This window comes from Leptidea sinapis, chromosome 47, assembly GCF_905404315.1.
Source record: "Leptidea sinapis chromosome 47, ilLepSina1.1, whole genome shotgun sequence".
In the NCBI taxonomy this organism is placed as follows: domain Eukaryota; kingdom Metazoa; phylum Arthropoda; class Insecta; order Lepidoptera; family Pieridae; genus Leptidea; species Leptidea sinapis.
The window spans coordinates 4,334,786-4,356,089 of record NC_066311.1 but is presented as its reverse complement, the minus strand read 5'-3'; the positions used below and the strand labels follow the sequence as shown (position 1 = coordinate 4,356,089).

At 33.9% G+C, this 21,304-nt stretch overlaps 1 protein-coding gene across 4 annotated transcripts in view; it reads right to left on the bottom strand.

Moving 5' to 3' along the window:
* Positions 1 to 21,304, bottom strand: part of LOC126978083 (transient receptor potential protein) — a 79,339-nt gene that overhangs the window by 27,737 nt on the left and 30,298 nt on the right. For all 4 annotated transcript variants that reach the window (XM_050826797.1, XM_050826795.1, XM_050826796.1 and 1 more), the window contains exons 2-7: positions 18,692 to 18,855; positions 13,109 to 13,253; positions 7,046 to 7,141; positions 6,140 to 6,282; positions 3,356 to 3,557; positions 1,499 to 1,672 (exon numbers count right to left, since the gene is read on the bottom strand). In XM_050826797.1, coding sequence (XP_050682754.1) covers positions 1,499 to 1,672; positions 3,356 to 3,557; positions 6,140 to 6,282; positions 7,046 to 7,141; positions 13,109 to 13,253; positions 18,692 to 18,849 — 918 coding nt within the window. In that variant the 5' untranslated portion in view covers positions 18,850 to 18,855. The remainder of the gene's footprint in view (positions 1 to 1,498; positions 1,673 to 3,355; positions 3,558 to 6,139; positions 6,283 to 7,045; positions 7,142 to 13,108; positions 13,254 to 18,691; positions 18,856 to 21,304) is intronic.

Here is a 21,304-nt window from a genome sequence, read left to right as displayed (position 1 = left end):
CGGTTGGCTCAGTTGGAAAGAGCGCTCGCACGCAACGTGAGAGGTCGCGAGGTTCGAGTTCATTCGTTCTAGACGCGAATAATTCTATTTGTGTTATTAATGCCAGAAGTGAGGGTTATTACTTTAATACTTAACAAATTGTAACTATATCGTATTAAATATGTCATTGTCTTGCAACCCATAGTACAGTCTTTGCCCAGCTTGGGGCAAGATAGTTTGTGTAAAGTGTGTCAATATAAAAAAAATCCTTACATGACAACGCATGGCCCTCAAAAACACTTCGCTTCCAGCTTTTTCATAAAATGAAGCGCTTAAGAAGAAGCGCGCGATTTTCATTACCATTCGATCGATTGAGAAATGTAAGTACCCTTTTACTTGAGAGCAATTTTAATTCACAATAAGATTTGAAAACAATACGCAGACTGAAAAACACATATTCTCAGATAAAAATCAAATTAGATTTGCCTAGTCAGAATGTTGTCTAGAACTTTCCAATATTAATGTGTAAAATTGAAAACAGATCTGTATGGCTTCATTTGATCCAATAAATGTCATTGATTGTCAAAGTATGTGAAGGTTTTTGACCCAAAAGCGTACAAAGAACAAACATTAAAGGTATAAAATAGTTTGAAAGATATTATAAATAGTATCTCTTAAAGAGCCCGTTTTTGGAGTGATAGGTTTTTTATGTGTTTTCTACCGAGCAATGGGTTTTATGGTATATACGTTTGGGTGGGTGCTTTTTCGACTGTTTTATGGGTGGTGATATAAAAGTGGGATTCAGAAGAGGAATGGAATATGTGGATGGAATGGCAATCAAAAGCACTGTTACGATTTCGTGGACTTGGAGTGGCCCTGGATCAAGATCGGTCTTCAGCTCTTGAGTTTATAGGACATATAGACAGAGTCTACAGATTTATAAAATGTTGTATTTTATTAGTATGGACATCTCACTAGGATAATATAGGCACAATATTCATATTATGTACATAGCAAATATGTTACGAAATTCAAGGTAATTGTTCAACGTTTATAAGCTAAATGTAACAATAAAATAAATGGCTTTCTTAATAATACCACAGATTGAATGTGTTATTGGGTCAAAATTTTACAAAAAAAATAAAGTTACCAATTAGTTTCTTGCGCCCGTTATTCTCAGTTCATAATATATTTATTAATGGGTGCTTAGTGATTTAAAATATACGAGTATGAATTTCAGGAAAAAACAGTACGGCAAAATCTGAAAAATAAGACAATACACCTGTAGTTATTACGTTGCTTTTTGGCATTGTTAATATTTAAGTCAAGCGAAAAATGTCCCTTAAAATGAATTTACTTATATTATGTTATAACGCCACTCCACTCTGTTTTATCTGGCAAACTTATAGGAAAAAAGAACAGAATAATTTATGGTTTTTCCATAATGTACCATCAAAAAAAAAAATCCCTGTTTGTGACGAATATGTGCTGGTTAGATCAACTCAATAGCTTTCCTTACCATTTTCTGCTTATATCTAATTGCCAGTTTCAATCTTCCTAGTGTTTGTCTCTCTCCAGGTTCCCAGCAGTTCAGGTCGAGTGGGTTATAGTTCAGCATGATCTCCAACTCTTGGGATGTGCGCGTGTGGTCCAGGAGGGATGTGGCGAATTCTTGAACTTGCTGTCTAAGGGCCTTTGAAAGAATTGTGGAAACTTTGTACACACAAGTATTTAAGCATTTAAAAAAACATCTTGCACTGCAGTAATACTTTATACAATAATATCCAGACGACCGAACCTTGTCGGATTCTAAAGAATGTACAAAACTTAAACAAAAAAACAAAATTAATAGGACATCGGGATTCGAACCGGGATCATCCAATGCCCAAACTGAGCTATTACAAGTCTTGTATATAGTGGCGAAATTTACCTTTGTATTCTAATGGTATTGTAGCTGTTTCTCATTAAAACACTGACAAAACTACATTATTTTAAATTGAAACATAGCTAGATCGATTTATCGACGCCGAAATCCTCTTCATACGAAATTTTATCACAATCGTTGGAGCCGTTTCCGAGATTCAGATTATATATACATATACAATAATCGTTTAAAGATATAAGATTTTTCATGTTCACAAATTTTGAACGAGTTGCATTACTGAGTGCCAAAATAAATTTTATGACTGATCATTGTCACTACATTTATGAAAATTAAATATACGTTCACAAAAATCGTCACCTTTCTGCTCTTAATAGTGATTTTAATCACTTTTACACTAGAAATAAGGGATTGCTTGTAACTAATTCTAGTAGGCTTCATAAGATACATAATAGCTTTGAGGGTAAATGTATACACTTTTATAATAAAATGCCCATGCAAAAGGAAATGACGTGAAAAATAATTCTAAGAGAATCATTTTTGAGAAAATAAATGCCTTTTATGCCTTTATTAAGTGATCACCCAGAGCAATTTTTTTAGAACTGAAGTAAATTGAATAGTTATGAAATTATTTTTTTAATACAGTTGCTATTACATACTCGTGCTTTTTTTTACCTTTTCCGAACTCGTGCGTTATCTTTCCCCACTGTCAAAATAATGTCCATTAAAAAGAAAAAACGAACCACGATGTTTGTACAAAAAAAATTCATAGAAGATTTTATGATTCATGCAAATATTTCTAAAAAGAAGCTACTAATTTGTTTCAATATCGGATTTAATGATTTGATTCAATGAGTTCGGTTAGGTTTCATTTCATTTCATCTAATTAAAATCCATTTTCATTTCATATCAATAAAAAAATCTACTGAAGACTTGGCTGTATGGGCATAGTTCCCTTTGCCTACCCAGAATGGGTGAAGAAAACAAAAAAAAACTCTGCTTATATTCTTTTACGGTTGGCGCCATTTTCCATAATTAGTCAGTTGAGTTTATTGTGTTTTTATTATTCTATTAAATTGCTTAATTTTTTCGCAACTGTATTAAAAATTGTTGTTCAGTACACGTGCGGAACCGTCATTGCAACTTGTTCCGACTGTCAACCCTCACCTTCGGCTGCGCCTCGGCTCGGGTAGACATTTGTCGGAACCCTTTGCAATGCCAGACTTTCCGCACTCGTAATGAAATATACTATTAAGTGTTTTATACTTGAGCTAATTTCAATATAAAATACAGCGCTAGGAAAGAAAACATTGGTAGTACCTAGTTTTATTCTCAATACAAGAAAGTTTGTAACGGTATGCTGAAAATGTTAAGAGTACAAGGGATTAGAGGGAGGAGAGAAAGAGAGGCACGCATGAAAGGGGCACTCTCTCTCTATCTTCCTCTATCTGCACTCTTGAAAATAAACGTAATTGGATACACTAATGTACTCACCTTATATTCTACACGAAATTCAGTTTCAAGTCGGCTTAGTTTGTTGAGTTCCCAAGACAGTTCAAATGCGGTAAGTACTGGATCGGCGGAAGACAGGGCGATGAGCGATGGAGAGCTCAAGGCTCTGTAAGAGTTGATCCGAGCCTGGGAGTGTCGAAGAGAGTCCTCGCTTGACGATTTCACACACTCATCACAACCGCATCTGGTGAATATGACAAAATGTTACTGACTCAATTTATGTTAGATGACATAAAGCAATAAAAACGCGAACTCATGCAAACCATAAAGACGAGGAAAGTCGCATATTTGGGGCACGTGCTTAAGCACGAGAGGTATCAACTCCTACAACTCATGATGATGGGAAAAGTTGCCGGAAGAAGAGGCGTAGGTCGCAGAAAAAAGTCTTGGCTGCGTAACATCCGAGAGTGGATTATTATCGCGAGTGCGGCAGAACTATCTCGCCTCACAAAGGACAAAAATTTAAAATTACAAAGCTGACTGCCAACGTTCGCTACTCGGAGAGGCACGCGAAGAAGAAGAAGACATAAAGATTCGTTTACACTAAAGTGGTGAACGAATCGTTGCGACTCGTACGCGTGCAGTCTCTGGGTCCCCGCACGTTGTTCACAAAAGCTCTCTTCATTCGTTCATTATTTCAGCCGGAAGATGGCCACTGCTGGACAGAGGCCTCCCCCAAGGATTGCCACGATGACCGGTCCTGTCCTGTCCAACTTATTTTTTTTATGGAAAAGGAGGACAAACGAGCGTACTGGTAGTGTTAAGTGATCACCGCCGCCCAAATCCTCTTTTTAATTTGAAGTACATTTGTTTAATTCAATATTAAAAAATGCTAATTTACCAAAGTAGTCTGATCTCAGTTTACTATTTATTGACTGAGAAATAGGTTTATAATTAGTAAAAATATTATCTTTTCGAGGTGTTGGTAACTCTAGTAGGTTCTAAGAAAATATTTGATAAATTATATGATTTTAACAAAGGTCTGAATCTAATACAAGTAGTGGATTTCTCTAGTAAATTAATATTAATGTAAAATTAATATTAAGGTTAAAACTTATTTATTTATTTTTTGTAAGACATGTTCTACGTTAGTTTTAGTTTGACAGATCTGTTTTTTTTTAATATTTGTGCACGTATGTTTTATTTGTGTGTGTATCAAATAAAAGATATTATTATTATTATTAATAATATATTTTTTATTGAATTTCCAAATTAAATAAGAGCGTTTGTTTACGAAAAATGGGAGACGCAGTGTTAATGATTAAAACAAAACCTTAACTAACTAGATTTATGATAATAAGATGATTACAGATTTAGAGACGTAGTAAGAGGTGGGACTGCCTAAGTAAAAATTGTAATTAAGTTTTGTATGAAACGTGCACTGATTTGACATTAGTTTGAAATATTATTAATTACTTTTGTTTTTTTTTATGAAAATAAGGGACGAGACGAGCAGGACGCACAGCTGATACGCCCTGCCCATTACAATGCAGTGCCGCTCAGGATTCTTGAAAGACCCCAAAAATTCTGAGTGGCAATACAACAACGCTGGTCACCTTGAGACATAAGATGTAAGGTCTCAGTTGCCCAGCAATTTCACTAGCTACGGCGCCCTTTAGACCGAAACACAGTAATGCTAACACGTTACTGCTTCACGGCAGAAATAGGCGTCGTTGTGGTACCCATAATCTAGCCAGCATCCTGTGCAAAGGAGCCTCCCACTGTATGGCGATAGGCGACGAAGTATAATTCGGCTAAGTTTGAAAGCGAACAGTTGCTTAAAACGTAATGGATTACGGCTATCTCCGTTTTTTACAAGATTATAGCCGTCATCTGTCAATCTATCAATGCTTGCATGTTTCATACTAAACTAAACTTCAATATTTACTTAGTCTCAGATGCAGTCTCGCCTCTTATTACGTAGTATTTACATCGTCTTTGTACTTGTCTTGGCACTAAAGAGAGATTATTATTATTATTAGCTTCACCTGTATGTATGTTTGTTTGTAACCAACTCATTTGGGCGCGATTTTGACCCACTTTAAACGGCCAGATTTCGTTCAAATTTCGTAGATTTATCGAGGACCGACGACAATACATTAATTTGATAAAAAATTTCCATTTTTCAATTTGCAAAATTAGATTTTTTTTTAATTTATAATTTTTTTTCATCCATCGGCAATAAGGCAGGAATTGATTTTCATTTCAAATGTCAACCATTGTCTTTTCAACTAAAGCGTGTTTTTAGGTTTTTTAAACTTATACGGCCTTACAAGTAGAATTGGCTTATAACTAATATAAACTTATAACTAATCATAAACCAAGAAAATGTAAAATGTTTACAATTAGACATTTTGCTTACGATTGCTTAATTCGGACGTATAACGTTTCCCGCGTTTATTTACAAGGCAGCTTGTCATTCGGAAAACTTCAGAATTATCATTGTATTGACAGTGTTGTCAACGATATTTTGTATATTCTTTGTTTATGCTTAGTTATAACTTTATACCAAGTTTAATTGTAAGGCCGATAGAGTTTCGCTAAGTTGCCGGGCGATGGCTGTCTGTTGCTAAAACGTGTGCTAACGCAGGTCAACCAGGTCACTTCCCTTCTCCCCCACCGTCTCCTCTCAACTGTAGAACTTATGTAGGCGTAAACACGCAGTATAAATGCGAAAACTCCAATTAATGATTATGATTGTGTCAATGGTTCTGGACAAAGAAAAGATTCACTATAATGGTGAATAAATAGAAGTTCTGTACCTACTTGACGTCGTGAGGCACCGGCAGGGTCGCACCTCTGTCCAGCAACAGCTTGAGTATCTCGTAGTGGTTCCGATGAGCAGCCAGGATCAGCGGGGTGATGTCTGTCGTGAACGTGGCTGAAGATGGCTCCACTGACTCCCAGCTCTGAGGAATATTAAGATTTATTAATGGAAGAGGGGGAAAAACAAGTAGGCTTCATATGTTTTTAGTAGGAGATAACTATCCTTACATAAAAACTAGGTGTGAGAAAGAGACGGAATAGATGAAGACCATGAAACCGTTTTAAAACAGTTTAGTGTCCATTAGTCTCCTGTCAAATTTTAATTTTAGTTTTTTTATCGTTATTGTTCTGTGTTTTAGCGGATATTAATAAAAAATACAAAGGTGTCGTGTTATGTACAAGATTGTGTTGTTACATATGGCAATAATCCAACTAAAGAAACATTTCACAGGTAAATACTGATACTTCAATACTACGTTTGTGATGTTTATTTTTGTAGAACATATGCACTAAAATACTAAATATTACATTTTATTAGGCAGTAAACTCTATTTTCTTGAGATTATAATCATTTAAGAAAATATGTCTTACATAATAAAATATTGTATACGTGAATATGACGCCGTTTATCAATATTTGTCATAGAGATCGACCAAAATCAAAATACTACACACTTCACTAACTCACTAACACATCTGTAAAACCTGCACACATGATCATTTTTAATTTAATCTCGCCGTAATGAGGAGTGTGTTTGTCTATTACGCTAGTATACTAAAGTTTATGATCAGAATGGAAAAAAAATACCAAGTTACAACAATGAAAAATATGTAGATTAGGTCGTCAGAAGATATTGTAGTCGTCAGAGGATATTATAGTAGTAAAAATTGTAAAAATTTCACCAACATAAGGTTCCCCAGAAACATGGTGTTCCTCCTCCCACTGCAGCAGCATCTCAACTGCTTCCACATATTCCTCTTTGATGGCATGAAGTAACGCATCCTGAAATATGATGTCATAGGTTTAGATCTAGTAAGTGGCTTTAATTAATTTAAAAGATATTATATGAATTATCATTATAATTCGGTGATAAAATAAGTTTTCAGTTGTGATTTTGGGGTTTATTGAAGGATTGGCAAATTGGCTTATTTCTGCAGCATATGCGTTTAAAAAAAATTGACAGTTAACTGACATAGATACGGCGCAACTAGTATATTTTAGTTATTTTCATAGTATTACGTCCTATGGTATATTGTTATGGGGCAGTTCAGCCGATACTAATACCATCTTTGTGCTGCAGAAGAGGGCTATTCGCGCTATTTATAAACTAGGTCCTAAAGAATCATTAAGAGAAAAATTTAAAGAACTAGAGATTTTGACTGTTGCTTCTTAATATATTCTTGATAATGTTCAGAAGAAAATTGAGGGATTTGCTAGAAACTGTGACAATCATAATGTTAACACGAGGAAAAAACATAAACTGGTTATGCGTACGATTAAGTCGAGTTAGTAAGTCTTTTATTAGGCGATGTATATGCTTTTATAATATGATCACAGAAAATGTACAAAACAAATGTGTTACGAAATTTAAAGGAATTGTTAAAAAACTTTTGTGTGGGAAAGGTTCCTATAGCATAAACGATTTTCTTAATGATACCCTCAGGCTCTTTAATTATAAATGTTTATTGTACGATATTACAGAGTAATCCATTTTTTTTAAAAGCCCGCTGAGGTTATTTCGCCGTTCTTCTCAGGTCTGAGGCAGTCTATTTTGAATGGGTAGTAGTTTCTGACGTTCAATAAGTGATTTTGAATCCTATTTTGAATAAAATTATTTGAATTTGAATTTGATAATAACCTTCTAGCTATATTATTGTGTATCGTTGTATTGTATCCAATATTGGGCTAACATTAGCTATATAAATAAATATTCTATATTTAACGACTTATTGAACATACATTTGGCACACTTGTGTATGTGTATTAATAGTTTTTGAATGTGTTACTTTTCTTCAAATTAGTCGAAAAGCTATTTTGATTAAACAGTATAGCATCCTCGTTTTACCTTCAACATAATATATCCCTATTGCGTGATAAAGCCTTAATTAGCTGAGTGCTAGACGTGTTCGTAAAACAAAGGAATCAGCTATAAAGTGCATTTATTAGTTCCTTATTCCTATTGGGAATTCGTACGATCATATTACCATTTGACATAAAAATGGCAAGGAAAAGTATGCATAAATAGAAACAATTTGTTATGTTTTTAAAGTGATAACCCTCACTTCTAGGATTAATACACAAATACGATTTGAAAATAAAATTTTATTGATGTGGCACTCGAATCCACGACCTCTCGCTTTCCGTGCGAGTGCTCTTCCAACTGAGCTAACCGTTCGAGTGACGTATCGTCATAAAATCTGCTTTGCTTTGCTGAATGCTTTGTTCATGATAAATAAATATTAGTACAAAGGAGTCACTAGTGACATGATAGTTGCCGGCCCTTTTAGGAAGGTGTGATCGTTTTTTTATGGTACCCAATCAAATCAAAATCAGTTTATTCACGTAGGTCACGGAAATTAAACTTATGAATGTCAAAAAAAAAAAAAAATTTTTCTTATTGAATCTACCGCTACTTCGTAAAGGGTTGAGCTAATGAGAAGAAGAAGCAAGAAATTCATTGCCACTCTTTTATATCAAGATTTACATTTAAGTACATCGATTTACAAATCATTTCCAATTACAATATAATATGTAAAATGATACAACAGACACCAGTACCCAGTACCCAGGTACGGGAACCAAACCCGCGCCCTTACGAAACCCGAAATCACATACCATTCTTATAAAATTTCATAATAATAACATCAATTTGGAAGAAACATCTCTGCTTTCACTAACAATTTTCTACCCGTTAGACAATCACAATAATTTCGTTACTGCAAAATTTTCAGTGCAGCCGACTAACCATGTGTTATCAAGAAAATAAAGTTAATATTCTCGGAAGTGGGAGTCGAGCGGGAACTAATTCGATTATTGGTAGCTTCTGGCTGAAATTATAGCTCTTTGAGATACAGCCTTATGTACAACCTGCGGTATAACAACTATTAAAAATGGTGTATACATTTTTGCAGTAAATTATATATGAGGTGATTTGAGTTGGAACAAGAATACAAAGTATGGTATTCTCACGGTACAGTTGTCATAACATTTTGTGATCTATGGCAATATGTAAATAAAAAAAGTGTGTATGTATAAGTACAGCAAGAAGTTAATAATCTTTGGCCTAATAAAGCAAAAATCCTTAAAATTATTTATTCCTCATGCTATTCTATGATTTGAGTTTTCCTTAGTGTTAACTCCGCCAATATTTGTCTTAAAACAATTCGACACGTGTTTCGCCTCTATGCGAGGCATCCTAAGTATATGTTGCCTCGCCAAACTCTGGCACGAGACTCAAAAACTCAAAAAAAAAACTCAAAACATTTCAATAATTATGGATTTCCGCAAAGCAACGCCTACTTCAATAAAAAGAACAATTTTGTAAAAAGCTTGCAACGATGGCTTTGACAATTAATTATTAAATATCGAATACGGCTGTACGGGCTTGAACCCTTTGTCTATCCTAATAATGAACGAAGAAACCAAAAAAAAAAATAACGAATGTCACAAACGTCAGAAAATTTTAGAAACCAACTTCACCATGTTACTTTTATATTACAGTGATGCGCGCGCATCTTAAAACTTCACTCTCATCATTTTTTCAGCGGCTATAGACGTATAATTTCAAAATATATTTGATCAATGAGATGAACAAAGTAAAATTAAAATAAATAATAATAACTTTACAAGCAATTTAAATCATAATATTTATAGACTTAAGCTCGAACGGCATTATAAATAACCCTGGTATGACGTTATTCCAGAGTATAAACTAAGAATATATAAAATGTTTACATGTACACATTTGCTTATGATTGGTTTACCGGACGTATAATATTTCCCGCGTTTATTTGAAAGGCTGCCTAACATTCGGAAAAATTCAGAATTATCATTTCTACACATTGATCTTAGCCAAAAGATCGAGAAGCGATGTATTGATAGTGCCGGCAGAGATATAGTCAACATTTTGAATATTCTTCGTTTATTCTACCTTTATACCAAGTTTATTTGTAAGGCCGTAAACGAATGTTGACTACAGAGTGAAAATAAATACAAATAAAAATACATTATTCTTTCTGACATAATGAAATCTTTATATAACTTATAGCTGACCATGCAAACGTTGTTTTGCCATATAAAGTATAATTCACGCGATAGTTTTATAAGTAATAAAATATTGCCTATATTATAGCCTGTACATCATTTTGTTATCATACGCAAAAATAGGTCTTCGATTTTACACCTTGTGTTACAAAATAGCAATTAATTTACGAATCCCTAATTTTGAAAAAAAAAAACATAGCCTATAGCCTTCCTCGATAATTGGACTACCCAACACTGAAAGAATCATTCAAATCGGACCAGTAGTTCCAGAGATTAGCGCGTTCAAACAAACAAACAAACAAACACTGCAGCTTTATAATATTAGTATAGATATGTATCTATTTATTGAAATTATTAGAGTAAGCCAAGAGTAGTTATTATTCGAAATAACTACTCTTGGCTTTTATACAGGTCTTTAGTGCCTTTTGAAATATAGTATTTCCTAGCTGACCCAGCAAACGTTGTATGGCTATATAAGAAAATTATCATTGATTGATTTTGATTTGATTTTAAGAAGTCTTTTGGTACAATACTTTTTCTTTGTCACACTCCTTTTTCACAAAACTGAAGCTAAGAACTGAAGATAACAAGGGGCAAACGGGCAAGAGGCTCACGGGATGGGGTGAGATGAAGCAACTGCACATCCGCAAGAACTGGTGTCAAGAAATGAGTTGCCGGCCTTTAAGGTATGCTTTTTTCTTGAAAGTCCCTAAGTCATATCTGTTCGGGAAAACCGCAGCTGGTAATTGATTCCACAAAGTGGCTGTGGGAGGCAAGAAATTCCTTGCCTCGCACATGGAATGCCACACGTCCACGTATTGCGGGTGGTACTTTGCACGTAATGGTTGTCCAAGTAATTGATAAGACTTCCTCCATCGAACCATGACTAACGCGGGATGATGACCACGTTGCACTTTCCAAACCATTTGTGAAGCCATTTTGTAATTTTGCTATTTTTATAGCTATTCAGTAATTGTGAATTTTGGTATATTGATTATATTTCTGTACTTTCCACTCGTGTATTCCTTTATTGTGATTTATAATAACCTCGAAAACAGATGTGAAATGGCGGGAAATGATCGAAGCTTCCAATATAATAGACACGTTCTAAATTTGAATTCAAACAAAGAAGTCATTAAGTTGTTACAATATTTATGGCCAGACTAGTTATTTTTGATGTATTCTAACGAATTATTATTGATACATAAATTTAACGTGTATTCTTTAGTTGCAAAATTGTTATTCGTCAATTTTTACACAAAACACATTTTATGCTTACGAAATAAATTCTATCTTTATGCATTCCACAGGGAAATCAATTTATTCCATAGTTCTCAAACGAAACATATTATATTTTCATAAAATACATTCACCAACGTACTCGAGAAACTAGTTCGATATTTTATATTGTTTAATACGATATTATATTCATGATTTTTGTAAAGCCAATAATGTGAATTGGTTTAGTTCAAAATCAATATTCGGTGAAAACTGACCTCCCATTTACTTTCCCTCCTTTTCGTATCCGCGATTCTTCCACCCCACCCCCCTTATGTTTATATTTTATACATGTATGTACAGGTATGTATACAACATATCTATATATTTATTTACATTAGTTTTCAATGTAGGCTAAGTGATAGCAAATAGCCAGTATTTCTCTGTTTTCCTGGATTTTTTCCCCACAAACCATATGGAAAATAAAGTTTTATACCTCAACACGTAGATAGGGTTATAGGAATAAGTTTCTCAGACGTACATATAAGGCTTAATTGTAAACATACTTAATCGATATATATATAAAAGAGAATGTATGTTTGTATGTTCCATAATAACTCCTAAACTATTCGACCGATTTCAATGAAATCTTCGTAATAGGTTCTTTGAAGCTCAAGGAAGGTTTACATATATATAATTTATATGGCAAAACAACATTTGCCAGGTCAGCTAGTAATGAATATAGGCATTTGAAATTTGATTTTTTTAAGCGGATCAGCGGAACAGAACTTCTTAATTCAAAAGAGTGAATGCATAACTTTAACACAACATAAATATAAAATTGCCATATCCATTTTTGGAACCACTAAGACAAATATTCAAGACATAATATTATTTAAAAACTGTTTTAATGTCAAGGGGCTATTATAATATTAAAGAGTTTATTGAGGATGAAGATGTTTGGAGTACTGTTCCTTGCATATCGCAAGTCTCTGCGACCCCGTAGTATCCAGTAACGTATTTTTCATAACTTACATAATTTACTTATTGACACTTTTACGCACTTGTGAACAGATTTGATAGATTAGAAAGATCTTCATCTCGTGTCAATTTTTTTAATTTCGTAATATTGGGGGTTAGCAGGCTAACAACTGTAAAGTAGATTCTGTTGATAGAGCCACAACCTGAGAGACGAACCATACGTCACTCAAACGGTTGGCTCAGTTGAAAGAGCGCTAGGACGAAACTCTAGAGTTCGACTTACTTCGTTTCGGTTTGAGTACGAAATTTTGTTAACAGATTTGATTCTTTTGTGAACATTTTATGACTATTTACAAATACTTTAATAAGTTTATGTAAATTTAAAATATAAAACAATTTCATCTTCAAATTATTAAGTGTAAAACGATTGTCTAAGTTTGTCGAAGTCCGAGTAAAGTGTCTATGCACATAATTGTCTATACTTTTATTTTCTTAACATTAACTGACCTTAACTTTGATGCCAGCATCTAGCAGAAGTTTTATCAGTTCGATGTTTTCGTTCTCAATCGCTGCGATGAGTGCTGACCGGTTCAGGGGATCCACGCAGTTGATGTCAAGTACTTCGGGCTTCGATGAATATTGCTCTATTAATCTGAAAAGAATAACTTTATGCATTCAGCTTCAAAATATGTTATTATTACGAATTACACAAAAAAAAAAAAAAAAAAAAAATATGAACGATGCGGGACTCAAACCCACGACCTCCGGCGTTCCGTGCCGGTTCTCTAATCAACTAAGCTAACCGTTCGGATGACGTACCGTTATAAAATCTTGTATGCTTTGTTCAAATCTCAGGTTGTGGCTTCATCTACAGGATCTACTTTACAGTTGATAACCTGCTCAACCCCAATATTTGCATATTAGGAAATTGACTTGAGATGTCGCTCTTGTAAATCTAAACAGTTTGTTTTGTTTTTACGTAACGTTACTACGAATTATATGATCATCAAGTGTTATCTGTTATTCGTTAGTACGGAGTAAATGAGTGTACTAGATATCCCCTACTAGTAGTAGGTTTTGAGTCTTAAGCCAATAAGTATTGCCCTAAATCGTACAGTAATGTGATGTAATTCAAATGAAATCACTTTATTCATGTAGGTCAAAGAAATGACACTTGAATATCAATTGTTTTACGTTTTTAACCGACTTCCAAAAGGAGGAGGTTATCAATTCGTTCGGTATTTTTTTTATGTATGTACACCGATTACTCTGAGGTTTATGATCCGATTTAAGTTTTCATTTTATGAACATTTATATGAAAATTGTCGTCTACCTGGATGACATAATTGTTTTCTGTGTACGGCTTTTTTTTCGGAGTTTTCATTCAGGTTGATTATGTATTATTATTAACTGACACTAAAACGTAAAAAATAAAAAATAAACTACGTTTAAAAAACCGACTTCAAAAACTGAAATGTATCAAATAACTAAAAATTTTATTTAATACACCTCTTATGCAAGACTTTACATTAATAGCTTTGAAGTCGGTGCCAAGCCAAATGTAATAAAGGTACCTACACTCGCCACGCGTGACTTGGAGCGTGATAGCTTCGTCTAGAACAAAACAACCCAAGCCACAAACCCAAGACACGCAAGTACAGGCAACCTAAATAAATACAGTAAGTAAGTTGTTTACAATATTAAGTTTTATTTTGTTTAGGGCTTGGCACTGACTTCAAAGCTATTAATGTAGCACATACAAATAATATTATTATATTACCTAAATGTAAAGGTTTGCATAAGAGGTGTATTAAATTAAATTTTTTGTTATTTCATACTTTTCAGTTTTTGAAGTCGGTTTTTTTAAACGTAGTTTATTTTTTATATCATCTACTCTGCCCCTGAGACAAAATGAAACGTCTCCTGTTCCTTTAAGTACACCGGTACTTAGGTCTTTTATATCGCCCTAAAATGTATAGTAATGTGATTTCACCCAAATATAATCACTGCATTCATTAAGATTCAAGAAATGATACTTGAATATCAATTGTTTTGCATTTTACCATCTACTCTGCCCCGACACTCTGAGACGAAATGAAATGTCTCATTTTCCTTTAAGGCGACACTAAATGCCAGCGACCTTGAGCGATATGAGTTCACGGCTTCCGGACGGCCATCTATGTAACAAAGCCAATATTTTCAAAATTCTCGCGTGGTAAACAGTTTATATGCTTACGATCCTCGTTATTCATTACTAATCTGAATAAATATACCTACACAAAAAATACAAGCTATAAGAATAACTTTTCTGAGAGTTGTAATGTAATAATGCGACATGCCATGCCAAAAAACTTGTTTAACTGCAAGGAAAAGTGGTAGTTCAAAAAGGCTCTGGAGTGTTAACTATAACCAACAGCAAGCATTGGCAACCTACAAGTAAGACTTAAGGATATGTGTAACAGGATTAAGTAGTGTTCATAGCTCGAAATGCTACATTTTCACCAAAAAACTTGTCTAAAAACACCTTGTTTGCGTGTTTTCTGCTTACTCTTCGCCTTAAGTATACTGACGAATACTGCTGGTAATATTCTAATGTTACCTGGCAACTTGCAACCCATCTGTTAACTCCAAATCGTGCCAAATCACAAACAAATATAATTCACCCACCAGAATACAGATAATTTTAAATAAAAAATGATATTATCGTAAGGGAATCACTATAAATACGTAATCCCATTTGAGTAGCACGTGTTAAGGTTGTCGCCGACTTAGTTGCCCGTTTGTGTGTCATGGTTGTGTTTGTTAAGTCTAGGTTTATCCGTATTTGATTGATTTCGGATTAATTAATTAGCGCACTGTTTCTGAAGGACTGATCAGTAATGAAAGAATTCTGTAATCTTTAAGTGTTAATTGGATTGCTAATAGCGTAATAGTAAGATATCTCTCTTTTTCCACGTGCTTTTCTACTACTGGAGGTTAGCGGTCAGCTTAATAAACTTTACCCTGTTTTGTTTTCAAATTCAAATTCAAACACATTTTTATTCAAAATAGGATGTGACATCACTTATTGAAAGTCAAAAACTACCACCCATTCCAAAATGAATGCCTCAGACCTGAGAAGAACGGGCGCAACAAACTCAGCGGGCTTTTTTTTTTCATCGAAAAAATATGTTAACAAAGTAATCTCTAATATAATAAAGATCATTAAGAAAGTCATTTATGTTATAGTAACCTTTACCACACAATTGTTTTTTAAAAATTCTTTTGAATAACGTAATACTTTTGTTTTGAACATTTTATGGGATCTTGTTGTAAAAGCATATACATCGCCCCACAAAAGACTTACTAACTCGGAGTGTTGTTTTAAGCGATACTAGAATTCACTATGTATATAGGTGGTATGTTATTATTACTTTTATTTGTAACTAGCTGAGCCGACAGACGCTGTTCAGTCAATAGAAAAAAAATATGATGTATTTGGGAATGTTGTAGTCTAAAGCTATCGGAAATGTGAAATCAAAGTTAACGAGTTAAAAATTAAATATAAACGTATTTCTGAATGATTTTATTAGTTATTTAGTAATAAAATGATAAGGATTAATATTGTATTTGTGTAAATAACACTTACAATACCGCTACAAAATTGCCAATTCTTTAAAGTACTAAAATGGATATACTATGTTATTCTAAGAGATAGATATATGCCATCGCCTACTTTTCTGTAGACCTATATAAAATACACAATTCCACCATACATTATTTTTACGTCTGTCTTCGTTGAAAGGTCCAAGACGACTAATTTTTTTCCGAAATCTCCAAGAAATATCGTTAATGTATACACAAATGTAGACAAAAACTTTATATACTTAAACCTTCCTCGAGAACCATTGACTTGACTATTCATTGATGAAAAACTTTTATTTGTAATGAATTTTAAATAATATTTTAAGTGGATAATGTTATATAAACATATTTGCAAAGAACCGGCACCCAAAACTTTTTTGGAAAGTTAGATTAAACCGCGTGTACCGAATTGTAACTGTGTTTTTACATTACATTCTTGCGTAAAAGTTAAAATTTTTTCAGTTAACCTGACGTTTCAAGATCTGAAAAGATCTGGAAATGTGTAACACTCGGGTTAATTAAAGAAAATAACATCAATTATAATCTTGAAAATGTTAGAAATATGAGACTTAGGGTATTTACTGTCAGGAGGAGATAGTCAAAGACCAGCTAGGGGTCCAAAAATACTCCGTCGGCACCGTATAGCAAGGTTAAGAGCTTCCCAAAATTATGCAACGCGGATAGATGTAAACTGGAACAAGGTTTTATTTTCTGATGAAGCTAGAATCTCTTTATATATTTGTCATAAAATGCTAAGAAGATCAGAAAAGCGTTATGCAGAGGTATGTTTTGAAGAAATTACGGCGTACGGTGGGGGCTCTATGATGTTTCGGGCTGGCACAACTTCTGAAGATTGTAAAGAATTAGTTTTCATAGAAAATATCTCTCTAAATGCACAATTTTACATCATTTATCTTATTCGGATCGATGATTTGTGCATATATTGGTTAACTTTATTCATTCATAACATAACAATACTTAGTATTTTCCTTAATTAACGCGAGTGTTACACATTTAAATAAAACACTTTTAAGTGGACAACAAGGATTAAAACGCGTGTAATATTAACGGTTTTACATCAGATGTTTTCGTAAAAGTTACATTTTTATTTTAGTTAACCCGACGTTTCAAGACCGTTCCAAATCTCGTTTTCAGGGGGACTGCAGATGAAGTGAGTCAAAGATAGTATTTGTCATACTTGTTATTATGAAGTTTAGCGCCATTTATTTCCTCGCAGGTGGTTTTTTTTTACATCTAATGTAAAACCGTTACAATTACACGCGTTTTAATACTTTAAAGTGTTTTATTTAAATAACAGTACTTATAACTATACTTTTTTTTAAAGTACAATTATTTTAGTTTATCTACCTACGAACAGTTGTATATAATATCTTATATTGATAGAAGTGTATTAAATACTTATTTATTTATTGATATATTTTCAAAAGATTTTTTTTATGATAATAATGGACGAGACGAGCAGGACGTTCAGCTGATGGTAATTAATACGCCATGCCCATTACAATGCAGTGCCGCTCAGGATTCTCAATAAACCCAAAAATTATGAGCGGCACTACAATTGCGCTCGTCACTTTGAGACACAAGATGTTAAGCCTCATTTACCCAGTAATTTCACTAGCTACGGCGCCCTTCAGACCGAAACACAGTAATGCTTACACATTACTGCTTCACGGAAAGAAGCTTTAGAAATATGCGCCATAAGAATGAAATTATTCTGCTGTCTTGTATTGTGCAAGGGATGTAAGTAAAAGATTGATTATGTATTTAAAATACGAGTGTACCAAGTATACTACAGTAGTAAATATTGCTTAAGTTTTATGTAAAATACTAAAGCAGAAAATCTTTGAATCCTTACTAAAGTTTTTGTTTGTTAATCAGATAGTTTAATTTTCATGAGTGTTAAGCTTGAATCTGAAGATGACTCTATGAATAAATAACTATTGACTTAAGTTTTAAGGCGAAGAGTAAGCAGAAAACACGCAAACATGGTGTTTTTAGACAAGTTTTGTGGTGAAAGTATAGCATTTCGAGCTATGAACACTACTTAATCCTATTACACATATCCTTAAGTCTTATTTGTAGGTTGCTAATGCTTGCTGTTGGTTATAGTTAACACTGCCGAGCCATTTTGAACTACCACATTTCTTTGAAGTTAAACCAGTTTTTTGGCATGGCGTGACGCATTTTTTTGGTACTTCTCTCAGAAAATTTATTCTTATAGCTTGTACTTTTTTGTGTAGGTTCATTTGTTCAGATTAGTAGTGAATAACGAGGATTGTAAGCATATAAACTGTTTTCCACGCAAGAATTTTGTAAATATTGGCTTTGTTACATAGATGGCGGGCCGGCAGCCGTGAACTCATATCGCTCAAGGTCGCTGGCATTTAGTGTCGCCTTAAGAAATTATCACTGTGACGCAATGACATTCTATAATAAATTACATACCTCTTAACAGTATTGTAATCTCCCCTGTCAGCGTTGAGAAGAAAATTCTTTTCTTCTCTAGTGAGTGGACGCTCGAAGGCACTCAAGAGGTCAGGCTGGCTGTTCCGCATCGCCTCCTGGGAACTCCCGAGGAGCTCCTCCCTCGAGCCTCGGTTCATGATGTTCTGGAATTTATTTACTTGCTTAAAAAGATTTTTTTTAATGAGACTTGAGTTCGGCTGTTTGTAGCACTTTCAATATCGAAAATAATAAGATGGAAATATTATCAGTCATACATTTGATCCCAAAATTTTTAAATGTTCGAGAGAGAGTAAATTTTTTTATGAAAGGATATACGAGCGAACGGGTCATCTGATGTTAAGTGATCACCGCCGCCCACAATCTCTTGCAACACCAGAGGAATCACAAAAGCGTAAAGGCCCTTTAGAAAACTGTTGTTTTTTAAGGTACCCATGTCGTATAGCCCTGTAAACAACTGACACCCGTGACGTCATCCGCGTAAACACATGTCTGAGCACAAACTGCTTTTAAAAATAATTGTTTCATAAAACTTAAATAACTTTATACCAAAAGAAATCGGAATAAATATATTTTAGATCGGGGCGAAGACTTAATTGAAATTTATCCAGTAGTTTTTCCGTGATGCGCCAATTGAAAACCTGAATACATAAAAAAAAAAAAAAACAAAACTCACGCTTAATTGAATTTTAATTATATTTGTAACAACGACTATTTATTAAACTAATTATTAACGGTTATATTATGCAGAGAATCCACAGTTTTAACATAATAGGATGCATGAAGTAGGTTATTACATGATTGATATGCAAATAAACATTTTAGAGCATGTGTAACGACCTTTATTACGTCATATAAAACGTAGAAAGGCCATCCTAATTTATGTGCTAATATCGTTGTAAAGTGACTTATAATGATATGATATTAAAATAAAGATGAATGAAAAGATGTATAAAAGAGAGCTGTTCGCGCTATATATCAGCTTGGTTATAGACAGTCTCTCAAAGAAAAATTTTAAGAAATAAATATTATGACTGTTCATTGTCAGTATATTTATGAAAATTTAATATACGTTCACAAAAATCGTCACCTTTTTTTCTCTTAATAGTGGTTTTCATTATTATAACACTAGAAATAAGGGATTGCTTGTAACTTATTCTAGTAGGCTTCATAAGATATATAATAGCTTTAAGGGTAATTGTATACACTTCTATAATAAAGTCCCAGCCACTGTTCAGGCAATATCTATAAATGATCTAAAATGATCGGACAGTCTGGGACTAAATTATTATTATTATTAGTATTATTCTATCGCTATAAAATATTATTATTAGATTATTTTATAGCGATAGAAATGACTGTACAATATTGTATATTTTTATTGAAAAGAGCGCAAAAAAAGAATGCTGGGAGAGTTTCTTGCACCATTTCTTCTCTTTCAGAGCGCCATTTGTTTCCGAAGCGGTAGTAGTATCTAGTATATTAGAAATGACATCAAAAATAATTCTAAAGGAATCAATTTTGAGAAAATTAATGCCTTTTATGCCTTTTTATGCCTTTGATAAACGTAAGTGCATAGCTTTACCAGTGGGAGCCTCCTTTGCACAGGAATCCGGCTAGGTTGTGGGTGCCACAACGGCGCCTATTTCTGCCGTGAAGCAGTAATGTGTAAACATTACTGTGTTACGGTCTCAAGGACGCCGTAGCTAGTGGATTACTGGGCAAATGAGACTTAATATCTTAAGTCTCAAGGTGACGAGCGCTATTGTAGTGCCGTTCAGAATATTTGGGCTTTTTAAGAATCCTGAGCGGCACTGCAATGTAATGGGTATCAATTACCATTAGCTGAACGTCCTGCTCGTCTCGTCCCTTATTTAATTATACAATTACGGAATTTGCAATGGCTGCTCTTACGGCTTGAAGGGATCACTTCAACCAGAAATGCAGAGCAGCAAGAATATTAACCTTTTCAAAGATTTATATAATAAATATTATAATTGAATTATCTATATTTACATTTATATATCTACATTTATTTAGTCTGGTAAAAAGCACCGTTCCAAGTTTAAGTTTTATTTATTTAGAGCAGTGGTAACATGATCATCAGCTCAAACCAATATATAATAAAAGAATAATATTTAACTAATTTTTCAGTAAACTTGATCACAAGAAAAACCCCCGTAGGTTTATGGACAAAAAAATCTTGATTAGACCTCAATTTCATTGGTACATTAATTATATAGAAAAAAGAATTCAATTCAAGAAAAAAAAACAGTAAATTACGTTTGAATTTGGAATGTGTCATTTATGAGCCGAAAGACGTCCACATCTGGACAAAGAACTCCACGATTATCGGTCCTGCGCTAACCTCATCCAATGTATTCCGGTGGTCTTGACCAGTTCGGCGGTCCATCTTGTGGGGGGCCTACCAACATTACGTCTTCCGGTATGTGGTCGCCATTCGAGGACCTCTCATCCCCACCGACCATCTATCCGTCGAACTATGTGCCCTGCTCACTGCCACTCAGCGGTGGATTTACAATAGGGGCAGTTGGGGCAAGTGCCCAGGGCGACAAAATTTTAGGGCGGCAAAAT